Genomic DNA, 19,865 nt, shown 5'->3' on the forward strand with positions numbered 1-19,865 from the left:
GCATTAAGACGATCTGCTCTCATGCTTTGGTTTCTTACTTTCTAAGCGACCGTTCCAATTCTGCACAACGTGGATCTTTGTCAGGTTGCACAGACAGTACTGTAGCGATGAGATCTGTTTTGTGGTGCTGTTGGTGATGCCACGCAGACTGCAGATGGAAGGCACCAGCAGCGACATGAGTCCATTGCCTGGAAGAAATTAGACTGAGCATGGACAATGGACGCCATGAAAAAGCAAATCTCTGCAACTGCATGAAGGGTAGGAAGGAATGAGAGCAATAACACAACCTATTCACCTCTTTTTTTATTTTTTTTATTTTTTTTATAATATTATTATCGGTAAATAGCTATCAGAGTAATGCTGAATGACTACATTTCGTTTCCTGCTCGTTCGCTTGGCCGCATCATTCCACTGTTCTTGGATTTCTGCTGCTGTTCTAGCTTGGGACATTCTGTCACACGATGACCCAAACCACCACAGTAACCACACCCTCCTGCCACACCCATGTCTTTGTATTTCTCGGTAGGATCCTCCAGTGCCTCTAACACTGGTGGAACTCGTTGCTTTGCCTCCTTGAGTAAATGCTTCAGATCTAGCAGGATTTGTTCCGATGAATTCATATTGATAAATGTAGTTGCAATACCAGTCTTTCCTGAACGACCAGTACGACCGATTCTATGAACATAATCCTCAATTTCTTTAGGCATATCAAACAAAATAACATGGTGGATCTCAGCGAAATCCAATCCCTTTGAGGCTACATCAGTAGCGACTAAAACGTCTTTCTGATATGACTTGAATGCGTTGATAGCGTACTCGCGCTCCTCTTGGGCTAATTGAGGTTATTTTTCGAAAAAGAAAATAAGAGTAAGTGAAGCAAATCTTGAAAAGTTCATCATAAAGCTGAACAATTAGTATAATGTTTGTAGAGTCTTACTCTTGGATCCATGGATGGATACAGCCTCGACACCCTTCAAAAGAAGATACTCCTGGATGTCATCCACATCATTCTTGTTTTCCGCGAAAATCAATACAGGGGGAGGCGTTTTTTGAAGGCACTCAAGTAGGTAGACAATTTTCGCTTCTTGCTTTACATACTCTACTTCCTGAATAACGTCCAGATTAGCAGCACCTGCACGACCTACGTTGACGACGACGGGTTTGACAAGAGCAGAGCGGGCGAAATCTTGAATCTTTTTAGGCATAGTGGCGGAGTAAAGGATAGTCTGACGTTGGTGCTTAAAATATGATAGAATCGTGCGGACCTCTTCCTCGAACCCCATATCAAGCATTCGATCTGCCTCATCCATACACATATATGTACACAGATCCAGATTGAACTTCTTTTTCGCAAGCATATCTTGAAGACGTCCTGGAGTTGCTACAACAACATGGATTCCCCTATTATATCAAGCAATAAAATAGAAAAAGTAAGTTATAAATTCCTGTCTTTTTTTTTTTTTTTTTTTTTTTTTTTTTTTTTTTCATTCAGCATAGCTTAACATATAATACAACATTAACTTACCCATGGAAGAGAGATGCCTGGTCCTGCATGTTGATACCACCCATACACAGCAAGATCTTGATCTGCGCATATCCTCCTTTATGTAACATATCCGCTAGAGCCATGAATCCTTCATATGTTTGCCTTGCCAATTCTCGCTTTTTTTACACATTAATATAAATGACAATAGTTAGCTAACCAGCTATGGCTATGCCAAACTTCAAATTCACGTAAAAAAATAAAGATAAAAATAATATATATAATAAGTAGTGGGAACTTACCGATGGGCAGACGACCATTCCAATTGGACCTTCTCCTTTGGCTAAGGGCATCTTTGTTTCCTCCTCTAATGCTCGCATCACTAATGGCAATGTAAATGATAGAGTTTTTCCAGAACCAGTGAACGCAATGCCGATCATATCTCTTCCTGATAAAGCTACAGGCAGCCCTTGCATTTGAATCGGCGTAGGCATTTTGATTCCTTTGTTCTTTAGATAGTCAAGTACTGGCTTTGGAAACTTCATGTCTCTGAAAGCTTTAATGACTGGAGGTATGTCTTCTCCTTCCGCATCGATATGATATTTTTGTCGTACGGCTGCAAGTTGTTCCTCAGTCATTTCTCGCACATGCCGGGGTGGTCTCCATGTTGTCTTAATGGGATCTCTATAAACGATTCCCTTTGAGATTTCCTCGACAGAAGCCAGCTGTTTCCGTTCCGTGACAGCAGCTAGGATCTTGGCTTCTTCTTCCATTGCCCTTTGAGCGTCTGTTTTTTGCTCCTCTGCATTGACTTGAGCCTTACGGATCTCAACAGATTGCTCAATCAAACTGACACCAGCAAGAGGACCAACATTGGGGACAGTGCCTTCATCCTCATTGTTTTCTTCATTTGCGCCGCTACTCCCTGCTCTAACACTATTATGCAGTGAAGCTCCATGTGAGTCCTGTTCACTCCCATAACCATTGCTGGAATGTATTCCAAAGTCAGCACCCTTCTTTGAAATAAGTTTGCTGTATTTTTCGGCTCTGCGTTTGGCAAGAGGCACATATGGTACATAATCGTCGCCTACATCCAGTTCGTCTTCGAAGTTGGTTTCACTAGGCTAAAAGATCATCATGGAATTTAATGGCAAGTTAATTAGATGGCTTTGATGTAGAGCAGAGAGAGAGAATGAAGAAATTGCATTGAAGCTTTGGGGATTCATATTTACCCTCTTAGTAGCGTTGTCTCTGCTTCGTTCGGTTGCCATAGTGACAATATTATAATAGAATACAAAATGGGTAAGGGTAGAAGGGTTCAAAAAACAATGTGAAGAAGCAGAGCTTGGACATGAATGCACAAACATCCATCTTGTGGAGAAGTCTAAAGTGGCTTAGTCATGATAATTGAATGGAGTGAATCCATTCGTCCGAATGCCCTTGGTGCTGTATCAATGACAGGACTTCTTTGCTTCTTTGCTTCCTTCCTTCCTCCCTCTTTCTCTTCTTTTTTTTTTATTCTTGTGTTCTTTTTCATTAAATACCTTTCTCATCACAATGCTCCTTATCAAAAATGTGCTTTTCACTTTATCTGCCCTGACTCTCTTTTCAACGTCCCGCTTCAGTCATTATGAAGGTGGTGCTGCTTTAGTCATGGCTGCACTCACGCCTCAGGAACGTATAGAAGTCGAGGCTAAAAACCCTGAAAACCCAAACTACTGTCCTGCCTGTCTCCAAAAAGCCATGAGCAATCATTTCCCACATGCCTGTCCCAAGGGTATTGAGCCTATGAATGCACATAGTCGTCCCGAAGGTCCTACTGCTCAAGAGCAACGTTGCGTCTGTGTGGCGTTCAGAGATCTGTACTGGATGAAGCTTGATTGTCAACGGGAATGTGCGTTTGTGAATGATCCAGAAGCCATGACTCACTTCCTTCCATCGGACCAGATCCCAGGTTGCGACCAGTGGATTGATTTCGAAACAGGGGAAGAAAAGGATGTTGAAGGATTTGATAAAAGAGACCCTGCTCATGTTCCTGAAAAGTTTGAAGCTGTTGCTGCAGATGAAACGCCCGACGCACAGGCCAACACAGAGGAAGAGAAAGGAAAAGGAAATGAAGCTAATAATCAGGGAAACACACCAGTCGTTGAGCGAACAAAAGAAGAATTGTAGATCATTGTTTTTAAAAAAAGATAAAATTGCAGATCATGTTAAATAAACGATAGATTTTTTTATTTTTATTTTAATGCAGCTGTTGGAATGTGCCTTCCCTCCCCCGCGAATTGCGGGGGATCTTCAGCGGACAAGAGCGGAGATCAACTTCCCCGCGAAGTGGAGCTTTGAACAGAGGGATGCACCCCAAGAAGAATCCATCAAAAAGACGAAAATGAGAATATATATAAAGGAGGATGAGCATCAAGTCGATTCAGGTCCATCTGTTTTCTCATTGCAAACTCATTCCACACACACACACACACACACCAACTCTCCAACAGTAAGAACAAAAAAAAAAAAAAAACTTTGTAATTTGTATAACCAACCATGCCTATCCCATTGGACCCATTTTCATTCCGTCAGGTAAAGCAATTAAACACTTTTTGATTTTTGTCTTTTTTGTACTCTGTACTTTTTTCAAGTATGCCTCTGGGCTGAACATCTCTCTGTTTTTCCTCCTTGTCGCTCTAGGCTAGAGCCGACGAACTCGATATATTTATTGACATCTTGGAGCGAGCAGCTCAATGGATGGAGGCCAATTGTCTCAACCAATGGATCCCTGGATCCTTTGTTGCTCCTAAAACTCGTGCTCATATCAAGCATACTATCTCTCTTGGTAATGCCTACTTCATCATCAAGACTGAGTCCGATCCACTTAACGCTGACACTTCAGATGGGACAGTCCCTGAGAGTGCAGCCGAAAAAGAAACTATTATCGGCACATTTACTTTGAATTATACAGATCCGTTTGATGAGATGCTCTGGAAGGACATTGTAGATGATTGGTCAGATGCTGTTTATATTCATCGTCTTGTGGTCGAACGAGAGTACAAGGGCTATGGTTTGGGCCCAAGAGCCTTAATGTTTGCAGAACAAGAAGGTCTGAAGCGAGGCAAACATTATCTTCGGTTGGATTGTATGGCGGATAACAAGCTTCTAAAGAAATATTACCGCGAAAAAGCAATGTTCAAAGAGTTTGAAGATTATCCAGGAGAGAGACTCTTTGGCCGATTTGAGAGACCTATCACTGCAGTATCACCTTAAACCGTTACGTTCGGACTAGATCGCCCTTGTAGATCCTGGAGTATTAAAATATGATCACCATTTCCATTGTAAACCTCTCTCTTTCTTCTTTATTTATCATGTTCTTGTTAATTATCCTTCAAATCTACCAACTTTAATAAATAAGTTAGCATTGACCATTAACCAAAAAAAATAAAAAATAAAAAATAAGTAAATAAATAAAAAGTCAGCTCATTCGGATAATGTTACAAGGACAATGGCAATAAGACGAAAAGACATTTCACGTAATGTAATGTCCTATGTGGCCCAATAAACAGTTCATTTATCAGTGGTTGCTTTGCTCATGTCTTTCTTCGGCCGATTTTGGTTTTTATTGCAGAATATTATGGCTATCATGCAACAAAAGCAGATAATTCTCTGCTTACCTTTTTTTTTTTTTTTTTTTTTTTTTTTTTTTCCTTCCGAGTCTCCGTCGTCTAGGAAGCAGGCCTGGGACTATCACGTTGAGTATCAATTGCTTCTTCTTTTTAATGTGTGCACTTACATTATTGCCAAAAGGGTTGATGTAGTAGGGACTTGTCTTCTCTTTGGATTGTGAAGCCAGGAGGAACTTTCAAGAGATCAGATTCATAATAATGAACAATAGCCTTTTTTATACAAAAAGGGAACAAAGAACTAGAGACCACCAAGACCAACAGCTCCTTCCATACTTGCACAATTATCTGAGGAAGGTAGTGTAGTCAATGGGGGATATTTGGCTCATCTTCGTTCATCTCCTTCCCCATGCAAATAATATTTGCCATTCATTATTCGTTCCTCCCTCATTGGCCTTTAGTCCGATATTTTGTTCATCCAGTCCTGGACATATAAAGCGAACTCACCAAAATATAGTTCACTGTTTTCTATGACTAGCAACGGATCTTGTTATAAGAAATACCCTTGCTCTCACTGAAGTGTATAGATCGCAAGTGAAAGAAATTAAGCTACAATAACTATTCTTATCACTTATGCTTCGCTACGAAATGTCCTCTTTTTCATCAATGGTTCCGAGACTCTCTGGTATTTAGTAAGACGAGCGTTTGTACAGTACCCGACAGCAATATTTTCATGAAGCTATTCCTTGGTGTTGTCCCGCACTCAACAGTCTAAGAAGACGACTACTCGTCAACAACAAGTTACTATAATGTGTCAAACATTACTTCAGCCTTCTGTGAGTTTGTTCACTCATCTATACCTCTGGATCATTCGGATGATACTTGGAAGCATAACAGAAAAGCCGGAAAAAAAAAAAGAAAAAAAGTAGAGATTACATTCACCTCCATATATTGAATACAGATACTTCAACATTCAACATTACATGCTTAGACTGTTTGAATTTTTAATTTGCAAAGTCCCCTTGCTTTTTATCGATTTTATTAAATCAGCAATCGACAGTATCTACGCTTCAAGATTTGCTCCGCGTCTTCGAATTTCATCACCATACGTTAAAACCGCACTATAATGAACTGTCTCGACTACATCGAAGCGCCAACAAAAGCCCTTATTGAATAATTGAGGTAGAAAGGAAAAGACAAAGAAAAAAAAAGAAAAAGAAAAAAAAGAAAGAAGGGAAAGAGAGAAAGAGAGAAAGAGGAAGAGAGAGAAAGAAAGAAAGAAAGAGAAAGAAAGAAAGGAAAAAAAAAAAAAAAAGGGGGGGGGGGGGGGAAAAAAAAAGAAGAAGAAGAGGAAGAAAGAAAGAAGAAGAAAGAGAAAGATAGAAAGAAAGGAGAAGAAAGAAAAAGAGAGAAAGAAAGAAAACGAGAAAAGAAAGACCTGTTCTTTCGAACAAGATAAAGCAAGGGGACCTAATCTCAACTGATCGTAGCAACAACACTACATACTCTACAGCCTACAATAACCCGGAACAAACAGGCATTGCTATTTTTTTTTTTTTTTTGGTAACCACGAAAGGTTTGGAAAGGGTGCAATGTCACCCATGTAAGCCCTTTGTAACCCGGTCGGATTGGCTATCAAGACTCCTCCCAATCCTGCCCGAAACGCAAAAGGGCCAAAAATCGACGTATCCTTGCTCCATCCATTGCTAGTAGATGTTTGAAAATAATAAGAATAATAGTGCATAAGCCAAACATGAAGTCAAACCATGGCATTTTTTTAATAGACACCCATCGAGACATTCATACTCACATTATCATGGCATCAAGGTGGGCTGGAGGAAGAGGCATCATTCCTCGACGTCGATGGGCAACTCATCGTCCTCGATTGACGCTGTGACATGCCCGAGTGCGGACTGATTACATCCTCATCGGTGGATGTAACCGCCTGTCCTTGCGCTTGTGGAAGTCCTGAGGCCGTCAATGGATTTCGTTGCCAAAGTTTTGTCAGAAAATGCATTCGGGGTTTTTTTTATACCCCCCCTCCATTCGCAACGAAGCAAGTCATGGTGGCAATGTTTACATACTACGCCAATTGACCCCTTGATTGGTCAGGCGTAAAAATTTAATATTATTATTTATTACAGATTTATATCAGGTATTTGTTTGCACATGTATTAATTATTAACGGTATTCGACTCATGTGGAAGAAGTGGCTTCGTGATATGTGGGCGGCATTGTTGCAAGCTCTATGTCAGATCGCTCTAATGATGATGGCATTGTGCCTTGTGCATTATAGCTAGGAGGCATATCGCAAGCATCCTCCCCATGGAGTGTACGATGGACCCCGACTGGATGTGACAACGCTGTTGATGGTGGACTTTGTCCTTGTTCCTCTCTTGAACCTGTGCCTCGACGTTTTCTTCGATAAATTTTTTTGGCCATCACTCCAAGTAAGAGCAAAACCACAGCACCACATGTGAGCGAGATGATCAGGGCGAGTTGATGAGCGTCTGGTTTCTTCCCTTCAAATGACTGGGGCACCAAACGAACGTATTCATCGTCTGTGTATACGTCTTTAAATTGTTCTAGATGATAACCCCAGTTACTATCGGAAAGGTTCAAGGCGTATCCTTGATCCTTAAATGAATACATATAGATCCATGATGCTCTCTTGGCTGCCGTAGTTGTCGAGTTGTTGTTTGGTCTACTCTCTTGTGATTTCTGTGGGACAGGGATAAATTGAAACATGGGTTTAAAATTAGGCAAATGCCCTCCTAGAAACGGTATGCTCCCCAGGTACTGCATAGATGTCCCATCGAAGATATATATCCTGAGTAAGGTAGACAGTAAGTCCTTGAGGTAATGAGGGTAGAAGTCAGTAACGAAGAAATACCATGGAATGGAAAAAAAAAAAAAAAAAAAAAAAACGGAACGCAATTCATTTTTAGACGTCAGTTTCTTTTTCTTTTTTTTTTTTTCTTTTTTTTCTTACTTCACAAATAAAGTAGAATGAGCCCTGATATGCATGCATTGTTGTCCCAAGGTCTGTGATTGCACACTCTTGACCGATATTGGTTTTAATGATCTGAGCTGGTGGTGGATCTGGAAAGATGTTGACGGGATCAAGAGGCATAGCTGCTAATGTAACCTGGCGATCCTCAATGCTATAAAAGGTCGCGTAAAGGGTGTTGTTAACATAGCTGACTGCTATTGGATCTCCAATATTTAATGGGCGCTAAAACAGGAAAAAAAAAAAAAAAAAAAAAAACATGTTAGGTTTTACCAAAGTACTAGAAGGAATAGATCATTGAACAGATACATGTATGTTGTTATTTTTTACCATCGACCAATTGACCTGTGATTTGAACGGGAAGCGTGCCTTCATGTAATATGTGAAAACGATCGTGCCGAGGGTACCATTAGGACGAATTTTAAGCCAATCGAGGTTCCAAGCACTTGGACTTTCATGTTGAATTGGAAGTATCAAACTACGGCCTTGAAAAAGCTCATCTTGGGGGACAAGTAGCCGTTGCTCAGGCACGGCAAAGTCCGCAAACCCAGTAGAATCGAGGTATAATTCAGTATTGAACTGATATATAGGGGTGTCATTCGTCAAGACAGTTTGAGCAGACAACAAGAACTTGTAGCTCCAAGGGTTTAAGGAACATGTATAACGAAACTTGAAGCTGAGCTCATAAAGAGCTTCTGAAAGGTAGCTTTTGGTCTTGCTGATTACAGTCCAGTTCAGACCTTCTAAAGAAGTTGGATATGGATTTGACCGAAGGATTAGGAGGTCTATATTTTGCTGTGTCTGAATCTGGCCATTGGCCCGAGGCGCATAGAGATTCCGCCCGAAGGTCGCTGCGTATATGTGTGCTTCATCTGAAGTAAAGCATACAGGTGCAAGTTGAACCATCTGGATGGAGGAATGAGAAGGTAAAGAAAAAGAAGTTAAATAATAAAAGGCAGAGGCATATCAACTTTTTTAAAAAAAACCTCCCAAAAAGAAAAGTCGATGAATACCAAAAAAAAAAAAAAAAAAAAAAAAAAAAAAAGACAGCCCACATTGGGCTCACAGAGACACAGAGTGTGTTTGTGGAAAGTAAAGCAAATGGTGATCAACAGACATGTAAATCTCGATAAAGTGCTGCTATTACTATTAAAATTTGAACTCGAAAAAAAAAAAATCCATGTCGATCATTTCTATCAGACTCGTAGAAAAAGTTGTTGTAGATAGAGTGGATGGCATAGTGGCAATAAAGACGCACAACCAAGGAAACGAAAAAGCACTTCCTTACATCAATTTCTGTGTTCTCGTCCAAATTTAGTATAAGAGACCCTTAGTGTAGTAGATCAGATTGTTGCTGTCTTCCATGCCTAGAGTAAATCGGAAAAGGGAAAATAGTGATAGCGATGTGAACTAACGCAGCCCTCACTGAACATTGGAAATCTTGTTTTTTAAGCTTATAAGCCTTTTATAATCAAAAAAATGCTGTACATGAGCAATATCATGGATGCTATTCTCATTGATTATTTCCACCCCCTTTTATCTATTCATCTCATCAAAAAAAAAAAAAAAAAAAAAAAAAAAGGAAGCACAATCGCAATATGCTCGCTCGAGTGTCACTAAGCTGTGCCTTTCACAGCAGTAGCCTAATATAAAATGATTGGCCAATATTAAGTTTGATTGTATGTGTCAGCACCTTGTTAACGCAGAGAGCATCGCATTGACAAAACGTTTTCTCTGCCAGAGCAATTAAGTGTAGCGACAAATATGTCCATATCTTTTGCTTATAGATATTGAACTGCGACCAATTGAAGCTAAATATCAGAGATGGGAGCGGAATCTCAATGGGGTTCTCCACTCATCGAGAACGGGACGTTCCTTTTAATTTATCCAGATATTTAAACTCACAGCCAATTTATTTACTAAAGAAGATAATGCACCACACAGCATCGTTTATTATTTATTTTTTATTGTGGCTAAGCCATCTCATCAGCTCAGGGATCATTGTTTTGACAATAGATAAAGATATTTATACTGTATACGAAAAGAGGTTATTAAAGTCTAATTAATGACCCAAGCAAACATCGAAGTTTCCTTCACATTGCAATTAACACAAAGGATATATAATTTCACACGCAACATCTGACCAAGCATTTTATTATGATAAATTGAAAATATGTGAAGAGAATATGAATGCGATAGTAAATACAAATGGATTAAAATGAAGAAAAAAAATAATATGCAAGGAATATAAAAATGGTGGGACATGTACAGGCTTGTGCTTTTTTTTTTTTTTTTTTTTTTTTAAGCCCAAAGTGCTAAAATTGCCATTGCACTGGCACCCAACCAGACAGCAAGTAGGTAACAAGCCTTGTTGTGCTTAGATTCGGCACGGAACTTTTCAGAGTAGAGGATATCGCCTCCTAAGAGTGTCACAAAGGCGGTGTATAACAGGACACCACATGCGATCGAGTCAAAGACACCCATCACGATCAGATTATCGACACTGCTGGCTTTGTAACCAGAGTGAATGCCCATTCCGATAGCTATACCCAGAGGAGTCACAAGTGCAAACGCCAAGACCAAAAGCCCGGGGATCAACTTTTTATGGAAGGAGAGTTCAGCAATACGAGAGCCAAGGGCGATACCCTCAAAAAACTGATGAAAACAAATAGCGATTGTCATGGCCCAGAATTCGGATCCAGCAAGGACACCAAGAGCAATACCAATAAAGACTGAGTGGAGAGCAATGCCGAGTTCAAGCATATAAGTCGAGACCTTAGTGGAGACACCAGGACCACATTGCAGAAGAGTTAATCCATGGGAATGTGTGCAATGTTCATCAGCTCTGTTAACGCTGGTTGTAAGGGTATTATGATCATCATGTGTATGGTGTCCAGCATCGGCAGCCTTGTGGTCATGTGACTCATGTCCAGACTCCAGAGCTGAGTCCGACCCAGTTGTCTTGCTATGGGCTTCAACGCCAATGGTCAGTGTGGATGCCAGGAATTCAATGACGAGCATGGAAAGACCAGAGATCATCATGATCAAGGGAGCATAGCCTGGATAATCCTCATTCCATGCCTTGGAAAGACAAGGATGAGTCAAAGCAAAGAGAGCCTCGGGCATGATGTGAATGAATGCGACTGAGAGAACCACACCAGCACCAAAGTACTTGCCAACTTGGACTGCAAAGCGGGTCCGTGCATTATCACGAAGCATCATGGGAATAACACATCCCGAACCAGCGACGACGATGAGAACAATGAGGGCAACAATATGGTGCCAAATAACATATTCGCCATGGTCATGATCGTGGGGATCACACGTGCTATTGTGATTAAATGATTAGAAAATGCGATGAAATTGATTAGAATGTCTTATGCAATCGATAAAAAAAAAAAAAAAAAAAAAAAAAAATCAAGAGCATCAAAGCGCAAATCTTGAGAAGGTAGGGAAGGCAATGTGCTAATAAACTTACCGAGCTGGTCCGTGAGAGTGTCCGGCTTCGTCCTTGTGATCTGCCAATTCGTCTGATGAGTGGTCATGATCATGATCATCATGGCTGTGGTCGTGGTCATGATCATCACCATGAGTTGGGGCAGCAGTAGGTGCAACGATAGCACCGGAAGATGTGGGATGATCGTGATCGTGGTCATGGTCACCATGGGGAGGTGTTGTGGCTATGGGCCCCTCCACAACAGTAGTGGTGGGGTGATCATGATCGTGATCGTGGTCATCACCAGCTCTTTTTTTCAGGAGATTTGCATCCACAGCGAATGCATCAAAAGAGTGTGCGGTATTATGAGAGATAACAATACTATTGTCTGCAGATGATGTGATGGGGTTGTTGGCAAGGAATAAGAGTGCAGCACCAATAACTGTGGCCTTGCAGGAGAGTGAAAGTCTCATTATGTGGTATCAAATGTTGAAGAGAGGAGTTTAGTGAATGGAAGAGAGGGAGATGAGCGGGGGGGGGGGGTGAAGGAGGATCTATCTGTTCCCAAGAGGATGAAGCAGTGCAAAGATCAAGCTACTGCAGGACGAAGTATGGAGAAGATTGGGCAGACAAAAAGGAGCGCAATTAGGGAGATGAAAAAAGGGTACCCCCCTGGACATTATACGAGGTATTTATGTGTTTTTTTTTTTCTTGTTGTTTTGTTTTCAATAGGAGGGGGAAAACGTGTGAACAAACGGAGATTGAGCGATGACCATTAGGGTACACGCAATCGTTTCAGAGTACCTCCCTGGCTATCAAAATTTTCCTTGATCCACTTTTCACAACAAATTTTCTGAACTCCTTTTCCACAATCCACAAACAATCCACAAACAATCCTGCAATTCAATTCAATTTCTTACAAATAAAAGAGTTTCATATACAACTAAGTAAGCTAAATAGATATATATGTACTTTTCATTCATTCATTCATTCATTCATTCATTGTCTACAAACTACAAATTTTTTACACACGCTCATCACAAAACAATATATCCAATTATATATATATAAATGTATATAAATGTATATAATATACACATCTTCATTATTTACTCAATTCAAACAAAGTAGGATGAGAAAAACAGGACAACATCGATGCATGTTCATATAAGCATAAATAAGCATCTCTTTTTTCTTTTTTCTTTTCCTTCTTTCTATTCATCAATCAGTCAACTAATCAAACTTGTTCAATTAGAAAGCAGTTTGTGTTTTATCCCCTCCTCAACTCCCTTTTGTTAGCATAAGGATCCAATCGTATGCGACAAGACAACATCTGGAGTATGTACATACTACATATTGTTTGGTCTCTAAAGATCCGTCATAGAGAGCTGTCGAGTTTTACTTCCATCAAGAGAGAGCAACTTTTACTTGGATCAAGCCAGAGAGAATTAGTGATCTATTCATTGAGACATAATTTTTTCAATATTACACAAGCATAAAGTGATAGCCAATGAAGCCTTTGCATCATTTAAACATACGCCTCGACGCATTTAGTGTGTAGGGCAAGCTGCTTTATCAAAGTTGAAAGTGCCAGTTGAAAGTGGCTCTACTTTGCTCTACTTGGCTCTACTTGTGAAACTGAAAAAGATCGCATCGTGCTCCTTTGGACATCTAGTTGTGTTTACATTCCGAAAAACATCCTTTGCCAAAAACCACAACAAGGGGTGGGGGTGAGCACTATCCATGTTTGGAAATCATTTTATCCCTCCTAGATGACCTACAAAAGATTTGCTTCTCTTCGGTCGAGTCTCCAAGAAACAAGGCATGACTGCTCTTTCGACACTATTTTATTCTTAATAGGCATTTCGCTCTCATCCTCTTCATTACTTCATTTCATTTTCATCACTCTCATTCAAACCCTTAGATGACTTTCATCAGTAGTCTGTCTTTCTAAGGGAGAGGATTCTTACTCTTGGACTCTTGCTTCTATTTTATTTTATTTTATTTTCTTTATCTTTGTGTTTCTTTATTTCTTTATTTCTTTATTTCTTTATTTATTTTATTTTTTTCTTTTATTCAAGCCTTATACCATCCATTAAATGCACTTTCTTGTAAAGATCGCAGTCGCAGCTCTTGAAAGGGTTTTCTACGACGACGCTTGTTTCATTTGACCATTGGACAATGCGAGGGCTTTATCATTGTTTGATCAAGAGTCACTGGACATTTGTAACTCATGTTGAGAGGTCAAAGTGGTGAGCGTAACGCAAACAGACTGAGAGCGGAGTAGCAAGATCATAGTTGAGTCCAAAGAGGTACCCTTTGTCAAACGCGTCACCTACGGTTACTAGCTTTTTTTTTTTTTTTTTTTTTTTAAAAAAAAAAAACAGCAAAGAATGCTCGACTGTTGCAGTCCAAGCTTAAGGAAAATCTTTGCTTCACCAAAAGAACAGTTAGGAGCCATGCCCAAAACCACATTACTGCGTGTTTTCTTTCGTCATTATGCATTCAAAAGAGCTGGGGTCTCTCTTCCTTGTATAAAGAAGAGCTGAGGAAGAGAAAACGAAAGAAGAGAAAAAAGGCCATTCTCCTTGAAATACTTCTACAACACCACCGACAATTTTTTTTTTAGCATTTTTGCATTTGCACGTGCATATGCTTTGTAAGAGCGTCAGAGCCAAACCCAAAGGGATGAATGCACAGACGATTTTCCCGCGCTGCAAATTGTCTACTTTGTGTGTGGGAAACAAACACCATTAATGTAACAGCACCAAGGAACAATTTAGACAAACAATGGAGACACCACACCTCTTTATGGACACCATGATAACACCACACAGTCACGAGCAATAAAACTTTTTTTTTTTTTTTTTTTTTTTTTATCTTCCTTACTTACACGAGATGTTGGACATCAATTCTCTCTTTTTTTTTTTTTTTTGTTTCCATTCTTCCTTCATCCTCATTCTCGCTTGTCGTTTCTACTCTTTTTATTATTTTCCTTTCCTTTTCTTTCTTTCTTTCTTTCTTTCATCAACCCGAATGTATACACTTTTCATTGATCCAGTCCAGGTAAAGAGGAATGAAAGTTACTCCAAAACACCAATGCTTGAATTCATTCTCGACATCTGTAAACAAATAAAAATAAAAATAAAAATTCGTGCTAACAATTTTCCTTTTAGTCTATTTTCTACTAGTACGTCTTATCTACACCCATTATGTATGAGGATCCTATTTCACACTTCACAAATGCTCAATACCAACAACACCTCACCAATTACAACAGGAGTGGCGTTGTAAGCAGTCCCGATGGCATCATCAGCAATGCTCTCAGTGGTAATGGCCCATCCAACCATTTTTTGGGTGGTAATGACAATGGTAGCGGCAATGGCTTCGGTAATCATAGTCACAATGGTACTGGCGATAGAATAGAACAGTCAGAACCCGACCAGGAGCTGTCAAGACTTCATCAACATCAGCTCTTAATTCAGCTCCGCCTGGAAGTCAACTCACTTAAAACACAAATTCAGCAGTTGGAGCTGTTGAAACAACAATTGATTCACCAGCGACAGATGATGCAGCCTGCGGAGTATGAGCAACTCGCAGAACAATTTTCGAGAACAACAGCATCGTTACTCAGAGTTGGTCATCCAAGTCATTTCGGTGATGGTGGTAGCGGCACTAACAGTGGGTACCAAGAATTCAGTACAGATGGCATTAGCGCATTTGGAAGAGGAAATGAAGGAGGAGCCGGCCCAGGAGAAAATTACATGGGTATGCATATGATGGAAAGATTACAGGAAAAACTAAGAGGTATGATGATCCAACAACATCAACAGCATTACGCACAGAAGCGAAAGCAACTACAGCTACAACAACAACAACAACAACAACAACTACAGCAGCAACAGCGGTCATCACCGCCTTCGCCAACAGGAACAAGTCATGAGATAGGGATGGATGTAGATTCAAGACGTAGTGGACACAATACGCCTACGAGAAGAGATCCCGTTAGGATGGAACAAATTAGTTTAGAAGCAGACTTGCGCGATCTTGAGAGGCGCATGCGGTCAATACAGCTACTCCATTGATATGTTTTACAATTTAATAATAACAGTAATGATATGTCATATCTTAAAAAAAAAAAAAAAAAAAAAAAAAAAACGAGACAAGAAGTGTGCAGACAAATGAACACTGCAATTTACAACTATATAAAAAGTAATCACATGCCTTCACTTTTTTTTTTTTTTTTTTTTTTTTTTTTCGCCGCCATTAATATATGACCGACATAGAGGAAGAAGGATAGGGTTCTGCTTGAATCTTGTCCATGTCCATGTTCATGTCAGAATTGGTAGTGAGAGCGCGTCCAGAATCGTTTTTCTCAACGCAATCAGCCTCCGTTCTCGCCATTGTCAACATTCTTCTCCTGCTTCTTCTCGCCATTGCTGAGAGGTATGGATCAAGATAAAGAAGTGAAAAAACAGATTAAGCCTTTAAAAATGGACTTTTGGTAGGGGCCTTAAATAATAGGCTTGGGCTTAGCACTATGCTACTCATGCGATGGATGCTGTAGCGTATTGGCTAGACGTCATAATCGCCTTCAGGTCCGTTTCTCATTATTGCTCACCCACCCAAACTTCTTATGGGTCTTAGACGCAGATTTGACCTTGAAGAGCGCGAATGGGAATAGAATAAGAATTAAGATTGAAGGTGAATGGAGAAGCGGCGTAGCAGATAAAAAAAATAGTAGAAAAAAACGCGAACGCGTAGTTATTGGTAGAATTTTTATCCCGCTACTATTCAATTTAATATAATAATTGAATTCATTCAAAAATAAATAAATAAATAAATAAAAAAATAAAAGAAAGTAAGGAATTTACCGTCAAAAGAACATGTACATCTATAGTTATGTTTGCGTCAACTTTAGAAAGGTTGCATTCTAAGGAAGAATTGAATTGAAGACACCAGAAGGAATACGAGTATATAGCATGTGGAAGGAGCCGTAAATCTTATTGTGTGCCTATTAGGTGAGGAGGGCTAATGCAGGCGCGTGGATTAACGAATCGTCAAAGGATAAGAAAGAGTAAATGGGCTGGATATTCTAGAGAGAGGAAAAAAAAAAAAAAAAAAAAAAAAAAAACAAGAATTATTGTTTTTTACACAGAAAAAAAAAAAAAAAAAAGTTTACGAACGGCGCAAAATGGACTAGAACAAAAAAAAAAAAAAAAAAAAACTTTTTCATTTGGAAGAAACCTTTTCATGTCATCGTGAAGTGTCCAGTTGACCAACTTTTACTTCCGAAAATGATCTAAATCGTTTTCAAACGTGCGCTCATGTTGACAACTTTGTTGAGCGTGGGTCATCGAATCGTTGATTGTGAGAGGGTACAAATCGATATTGTGTACCCCATCAGTGTCCGATAAGGTACTCATTCGGAATTTCTTTTACACAACGGTGACACGCGAAATTTTACAATGGCCCCATCGTATATATTTTCCTCATTATACATGTACATGTATATACAATGGCGTACAGTGTGTGTTCTTGTTTGGAGTAGGCTAACGGTTCTACCGATGGGTTTCTAGGTCCGCACCAATTCGGCGTCCAATATATACTAATCATTCTGATATATATATATATATATATACATATGTACCTGTGTCCACTCTGCTCTGTTATCTTTGTCATTCCTTCCTTTATCCTCAAGGCTGAGTGATTAATATAAAATAAAATAAAATAAAATAAAATAAAGAGTCTTCAGTAAATGTGAAAATATCAACTATAAGATCTTGAACAACATGTACTAAACATAAGAGCCATTTTTTTTTCTTTGACTTGTTTCTACAATACTTGTTCCAGGATTCCTTTTAGTGCGCTCATAGAATAATAGAAGTAAGAAATCAATAGAAAACACCCCTAGCAGCGGTTTAAAAAAAAAAAAAAAAAGGACTATATCACGCCGCATCCAATATGCACGAATGTTTTTCAAAAAATGGATCGAAGGCATTGATAGATATTCATATATATAATGTATACTATTGTATAATAGAGGGAAGCGGGTGTACAATACAAACAATCAGTCGTTTTATTTATTTTGTCCGCAATACAAATTCGCTTTTTAGAATCATCACTGTGCTTTTTTTTATATATATATTTGCATAGTATACATTTTATGCGTTATTACAACAGTAATCGTAATTTTGTCTCTCATACCCCTCCCATTCCATTTTTCCTTCCTTACACGCAAGATGTCTCGATCTTGGCGTCGCCGAACAATGCAATTCCATCTGTTTTTTTTTTGTCCGCTCTCTACTCTCTTCCTTATTCAGTTTTGTATATATATTTCTCTGTCCCTCTATGGCCCCCTATGGTACTTTTGCTCACGCACATCTCCCATCTACTAACGACTGAAGATTCAGTTCGAACAAAACAATAACATCTTTAACGGTATTTAGCCATTAAAAACATCCGAAAAGCAACCATCTGACGCCCAACTAGAGAAACTAGGACAAAAGAACAAAAAAGAGATCCAAACTTTACTATTGTAGTATATAGTAGAGAATATGCCATTACATACACAGTCCTATCAAGCTGCAGCGAGCACGCGAATGAATTTTTTTCCGTCATAATTCCTCAAGGCCTATAGTGCCTATCACCGATGCATTCACTACTTAGTATACATCGGACGCGACTAAGGATGAGGACTAGGTCTTTGGTGATAATATGAGGGGAACAAGCGCATTTTGGATTAATACCGATCCTCCTATGACATCTGGAGATCTATCCAGAGGGTAGAGTCCTTCCCAGTTTGATTGTACTGATCGTGTTTGCTCTTTCTTTCACCATGCTCTGTGTTTTAGTATATATTTATTCTAACACAATGTCGCTTAGTACAACTGCTGCAGCATCCATTGCAGTCGTAGCCATATAACTAGTGTAAAACCATTCGTTGTTTTACTTGACTCAGACCTTGACTCAACCCCTGGCCTCCGTTACCTATCGCTGTTTACAATATAGACAACTATAGTAGTGACTAAGGTTCCTCCCGATGCGGCCGGAAATCTCTGATCTGGCTGATTCGAAGACCGGGCCCAAATATAGCCCTCTTCTGCGAACATTCCTCAAGGCTTCCTGCCTCCAGGGCAACGCTTTCAACGTAACGGCCCTTTTTTTTTTTTTTTTTTTTTTTTTTTTAAAGGAAAAAAAAAAAAAAAAAAAAATCTAACACTCCATTGGCACTACAACTACGCCGTAGTTACTAAATTGGGCAACGGACCATTTGCTTTAAGCGGTGCCTACGGCGTTCAATATTGAGCTCCCAGATCGAATTTTCTTGGAACATAGGTCTATCCGTGTTTACTTGCCGAGATATCCAATCTCTCTAAATGGAATAGACTTTCATTGACTAAAAATATTATATCCCCACTCCTGCCGCTCACAGAGGAGTGAGTCCTTGGGCTGCTGATTATGTTATGTTATTTATTTATGGTATCAATGAAGGTACCTCTTGAGATAGCCACCTAATTTTTTTCATCTTTTTTTTTTTTTTTTTTTTTTTTTTTTTTTAATACGAATAGTTAGACATAAAAATATTCTCTTAGTGATGGAAGATCAATAAATTATTGTTTGTTATGATTTGTGAACAGTCCATCTTTTTTTATACTTTCATTCTGCCTCCTTTTTTATCTCGTTAAAATTCAATGCTCCTTGTTCGATGGCTTGCTTAAAACTTTATTGCGAGGTAGTTCTCGGCCAAGGGCACAGAAGTGCGCGCATCATGCCAGGTAGGTCATCAAAAGATGGTTTTATTTTTTTTTTTTTATATAAAAAAAACATCTACAGATATATTTTTTAAAAATACTCCTTTCTCCAAGGAGCACAGATCATAATACATTTAAGTACGCCAGGGCTCAGCTCGGAAGAAACCACAATGTCTCAAAGAAAGCCAATGTAGAGAATAAGGATCTCGGCCTGGCCACCTGACAAAAGATATATATTTCTGAATGTGCTAGTTTGCAATCTGTTCACAGCATGATTTATACCTCTGCGCTATATTGTCAGGTATCATAAACCTGTTACTTAGTTAATCAAACAGGAGCACACAAATTGTTATGCGATGGGTGTAGTCGACACTCTAGCCTCTAAACGCCCTCCAAAGCCAACAAAAGGGCTAGAACCGAGAAGAATGATGATGATTATGAATAAAAAGTTTTCATAAAATAGAAGTGCAAATAGTTTTCGGCTCCACTAGTATACCAGTATACCATGCCCCACTATAACTGGTATCGTATCATACACCACTGCCAAACTAGATGTAAAGCTGTTTAGCTG

The 19,865-nt window shown here is 39.3% G+C and overlaps 6 protein-coding genes across 6 annotated transcripts; 3 read left to right on the top strand and 3 right to left on the bottom strand.

The window, feature by feature from the left end:
• Positions 1-368: 368 nt before the first annotated feature.
• On the bottom strand, positions 369-2,754 carry BCR41DRAFT_371888 (P-loop containing nucleoside triphosphate hydrolase protein; the record flags this gene model as incomplete). The annotated part of the gene is made up of 5 exons (XM_022026640.1): positions 369-832; positions 938-1,401; positions 1,526-1,662; positions 1,786-2,607; positions 2,716-2,754. 5 exons carry the CDS (start codon positions 2,752-2,754, stop codon positions 369-371), a joined length of 1,926 nt encoding a protein of 641 aa, XP_021879927.1.
• Positions 2,755-2,978: 224 nt separating this feature from the next.
• Positions 2,979-3,704, top strand: BCR41DRAFT_356440 (hypothetical protein). The gene has a single exon (XM_022024646.1). It carries the CDS (start codon positions 3,041-3,043, stop codon positions 3,653-3,655), a length of 615 nt encoding a protein of 204 aa, XP_021879928.1. The 5' UTR covers positions 2,979-3,040; the 3' UTR covers positions 3,656-3,704.
• Positions 3,705-4,024: 320 nt separating this feature from the next.
• On the top strand, positions 4,025-4,888 carry BCR41DRAFT_387539 (hypothetical protein; the record flags this gene model as incomplete). Its single annotated transcript, XM_022027907.1, has 2 exons — positions 4,025-4,060; positions 4,169-4,888. The coding sequence occupies 2 exons, from the start codon at positions 4,025-4,027 to the stop codon at positions 4,739-4,741; spliced, it is 609 nt and encodes a 202-aa protein (XP_021879929.1). The 3' UTR covers positions 4,742-4,888.
• Positions 4,889-7,204: 2,316 nt separating this feature from the next.
• Positions 7,205-9,068, bottom strand: BCR41DRAFT_423260 (hypothetical protein). Its single transcript, XM_022030274.1, has 3 exons — positions 8,435-9,068; positions 8,087-8,329; positions 7,205-7,947 (listed from the first exon to the last, which is right to left on the bottom strand). The coding sequence occupies exons 1-3, from the start codon at positions 9,008-9,010 to the stop codon at positions 7,291-7,293; spliced, it is 1,476 nt and encodes a 491-aa protein (XP_021879930.1). The 5' UTR covers positions 9,011-9,068; the 3' UTR covers positions 7,205-7,290.
• A 1,337-nt stretch (positions 9,069-10,405) lies between these two features.
• On the bottom strand, positions 10,406-12,092 carry BCR41DRAFT_324385 (ZIP zinc transporter-domain-containing protein; the record flags this gene model as incomplete). The annotated part of the gene is made up of 2 exons (XM_022021544.1): positions 11,583-12,092; positions 10,406-11,432 (listed from the first exon to the last, which is right to left on the bottom strand). Exons 1-2 carry the CDS (start codon positions 12,011-12,013, stop codon positions 10,406-10,408), a joined length of 1,458 nt encoding a protein of 485 aa, XP_021879931.1. The 5' UTR covers positions 12,014-12,092.
• A 2,375-nt stretch (positions 12,093-14,467) lies between these two features.
• On the top strand, positions 14,468-15,649 carry BCR41DRAFT_423262 (hypothetical protein). Its single transcript, XM_022030275.1, has 2 exons — positions 14,468-14,606; positions 14,717-15,649. The coding sequence occupies exon 2, from the start codon at positions 14,753-14,755 to the stop codon at positions 15,623-15,625; it is 873 nt and encodes a 290-aa protein (XP_021879932.1). The 5' UTR covers positions 14,468-14,606; positions 14,717-14,752; the 3' UTR covers positions 15,626-15,649.
• Positions 15,650-19,865: the final 4,216 nt, after the last annotated feature.

This window comes from Lobosporangium transversale (assembly GCF_002105155.1).
Source record: "Lobosporangium transversale strain NRRL 3116 chromosome Unknown BCR41scaffold_26, whole genome shotgun sequence".
Lineage (NCBI taxonomy): Eukaryota > Fungi > Mortierellomycota > Mortierellomycetes > Mortierellales > Mortierellaceae > Lobosporangium > Lobosporangium transversale.

Coding starts and splice junctions, on each gene's coding strand:
- BCR41DRAFT_356440 (XM_022024646.1), top strand. CDS start 3,041: ATGCTCCTTATCAAAAATGTGCTTTTCACTTTATCTGCCCTGACTCTC.
- BCR41DRAFT_423260 (XM_022030274.1), bottom strand. CDS start 9,010: ATGGTTCAACTTGCACCTGTATGCTTTACTTCAGATGAAGCACACATA. Junction 8,330..8,434: donor CACAGGTCAATTGGTCGATG/GTAAAAAATAAC, acceptor TTCCTGTTTTAG/CGCCCATTAAATATTGGAGA. Junction 7,948..8,086: donor CATTCTACTTTATTTGTGAA/GTAAGAAAAAAA, acceptor CATTACCTCAAG/GACTTACTGTCTACCTTACT.
- BCR41DRAFT_423262 (XM_022030275.1), top strand. CDS start 14,753: ATGTATGAGGATCCTATTTCACACTTCACAAATGCTCAATACCAACAA.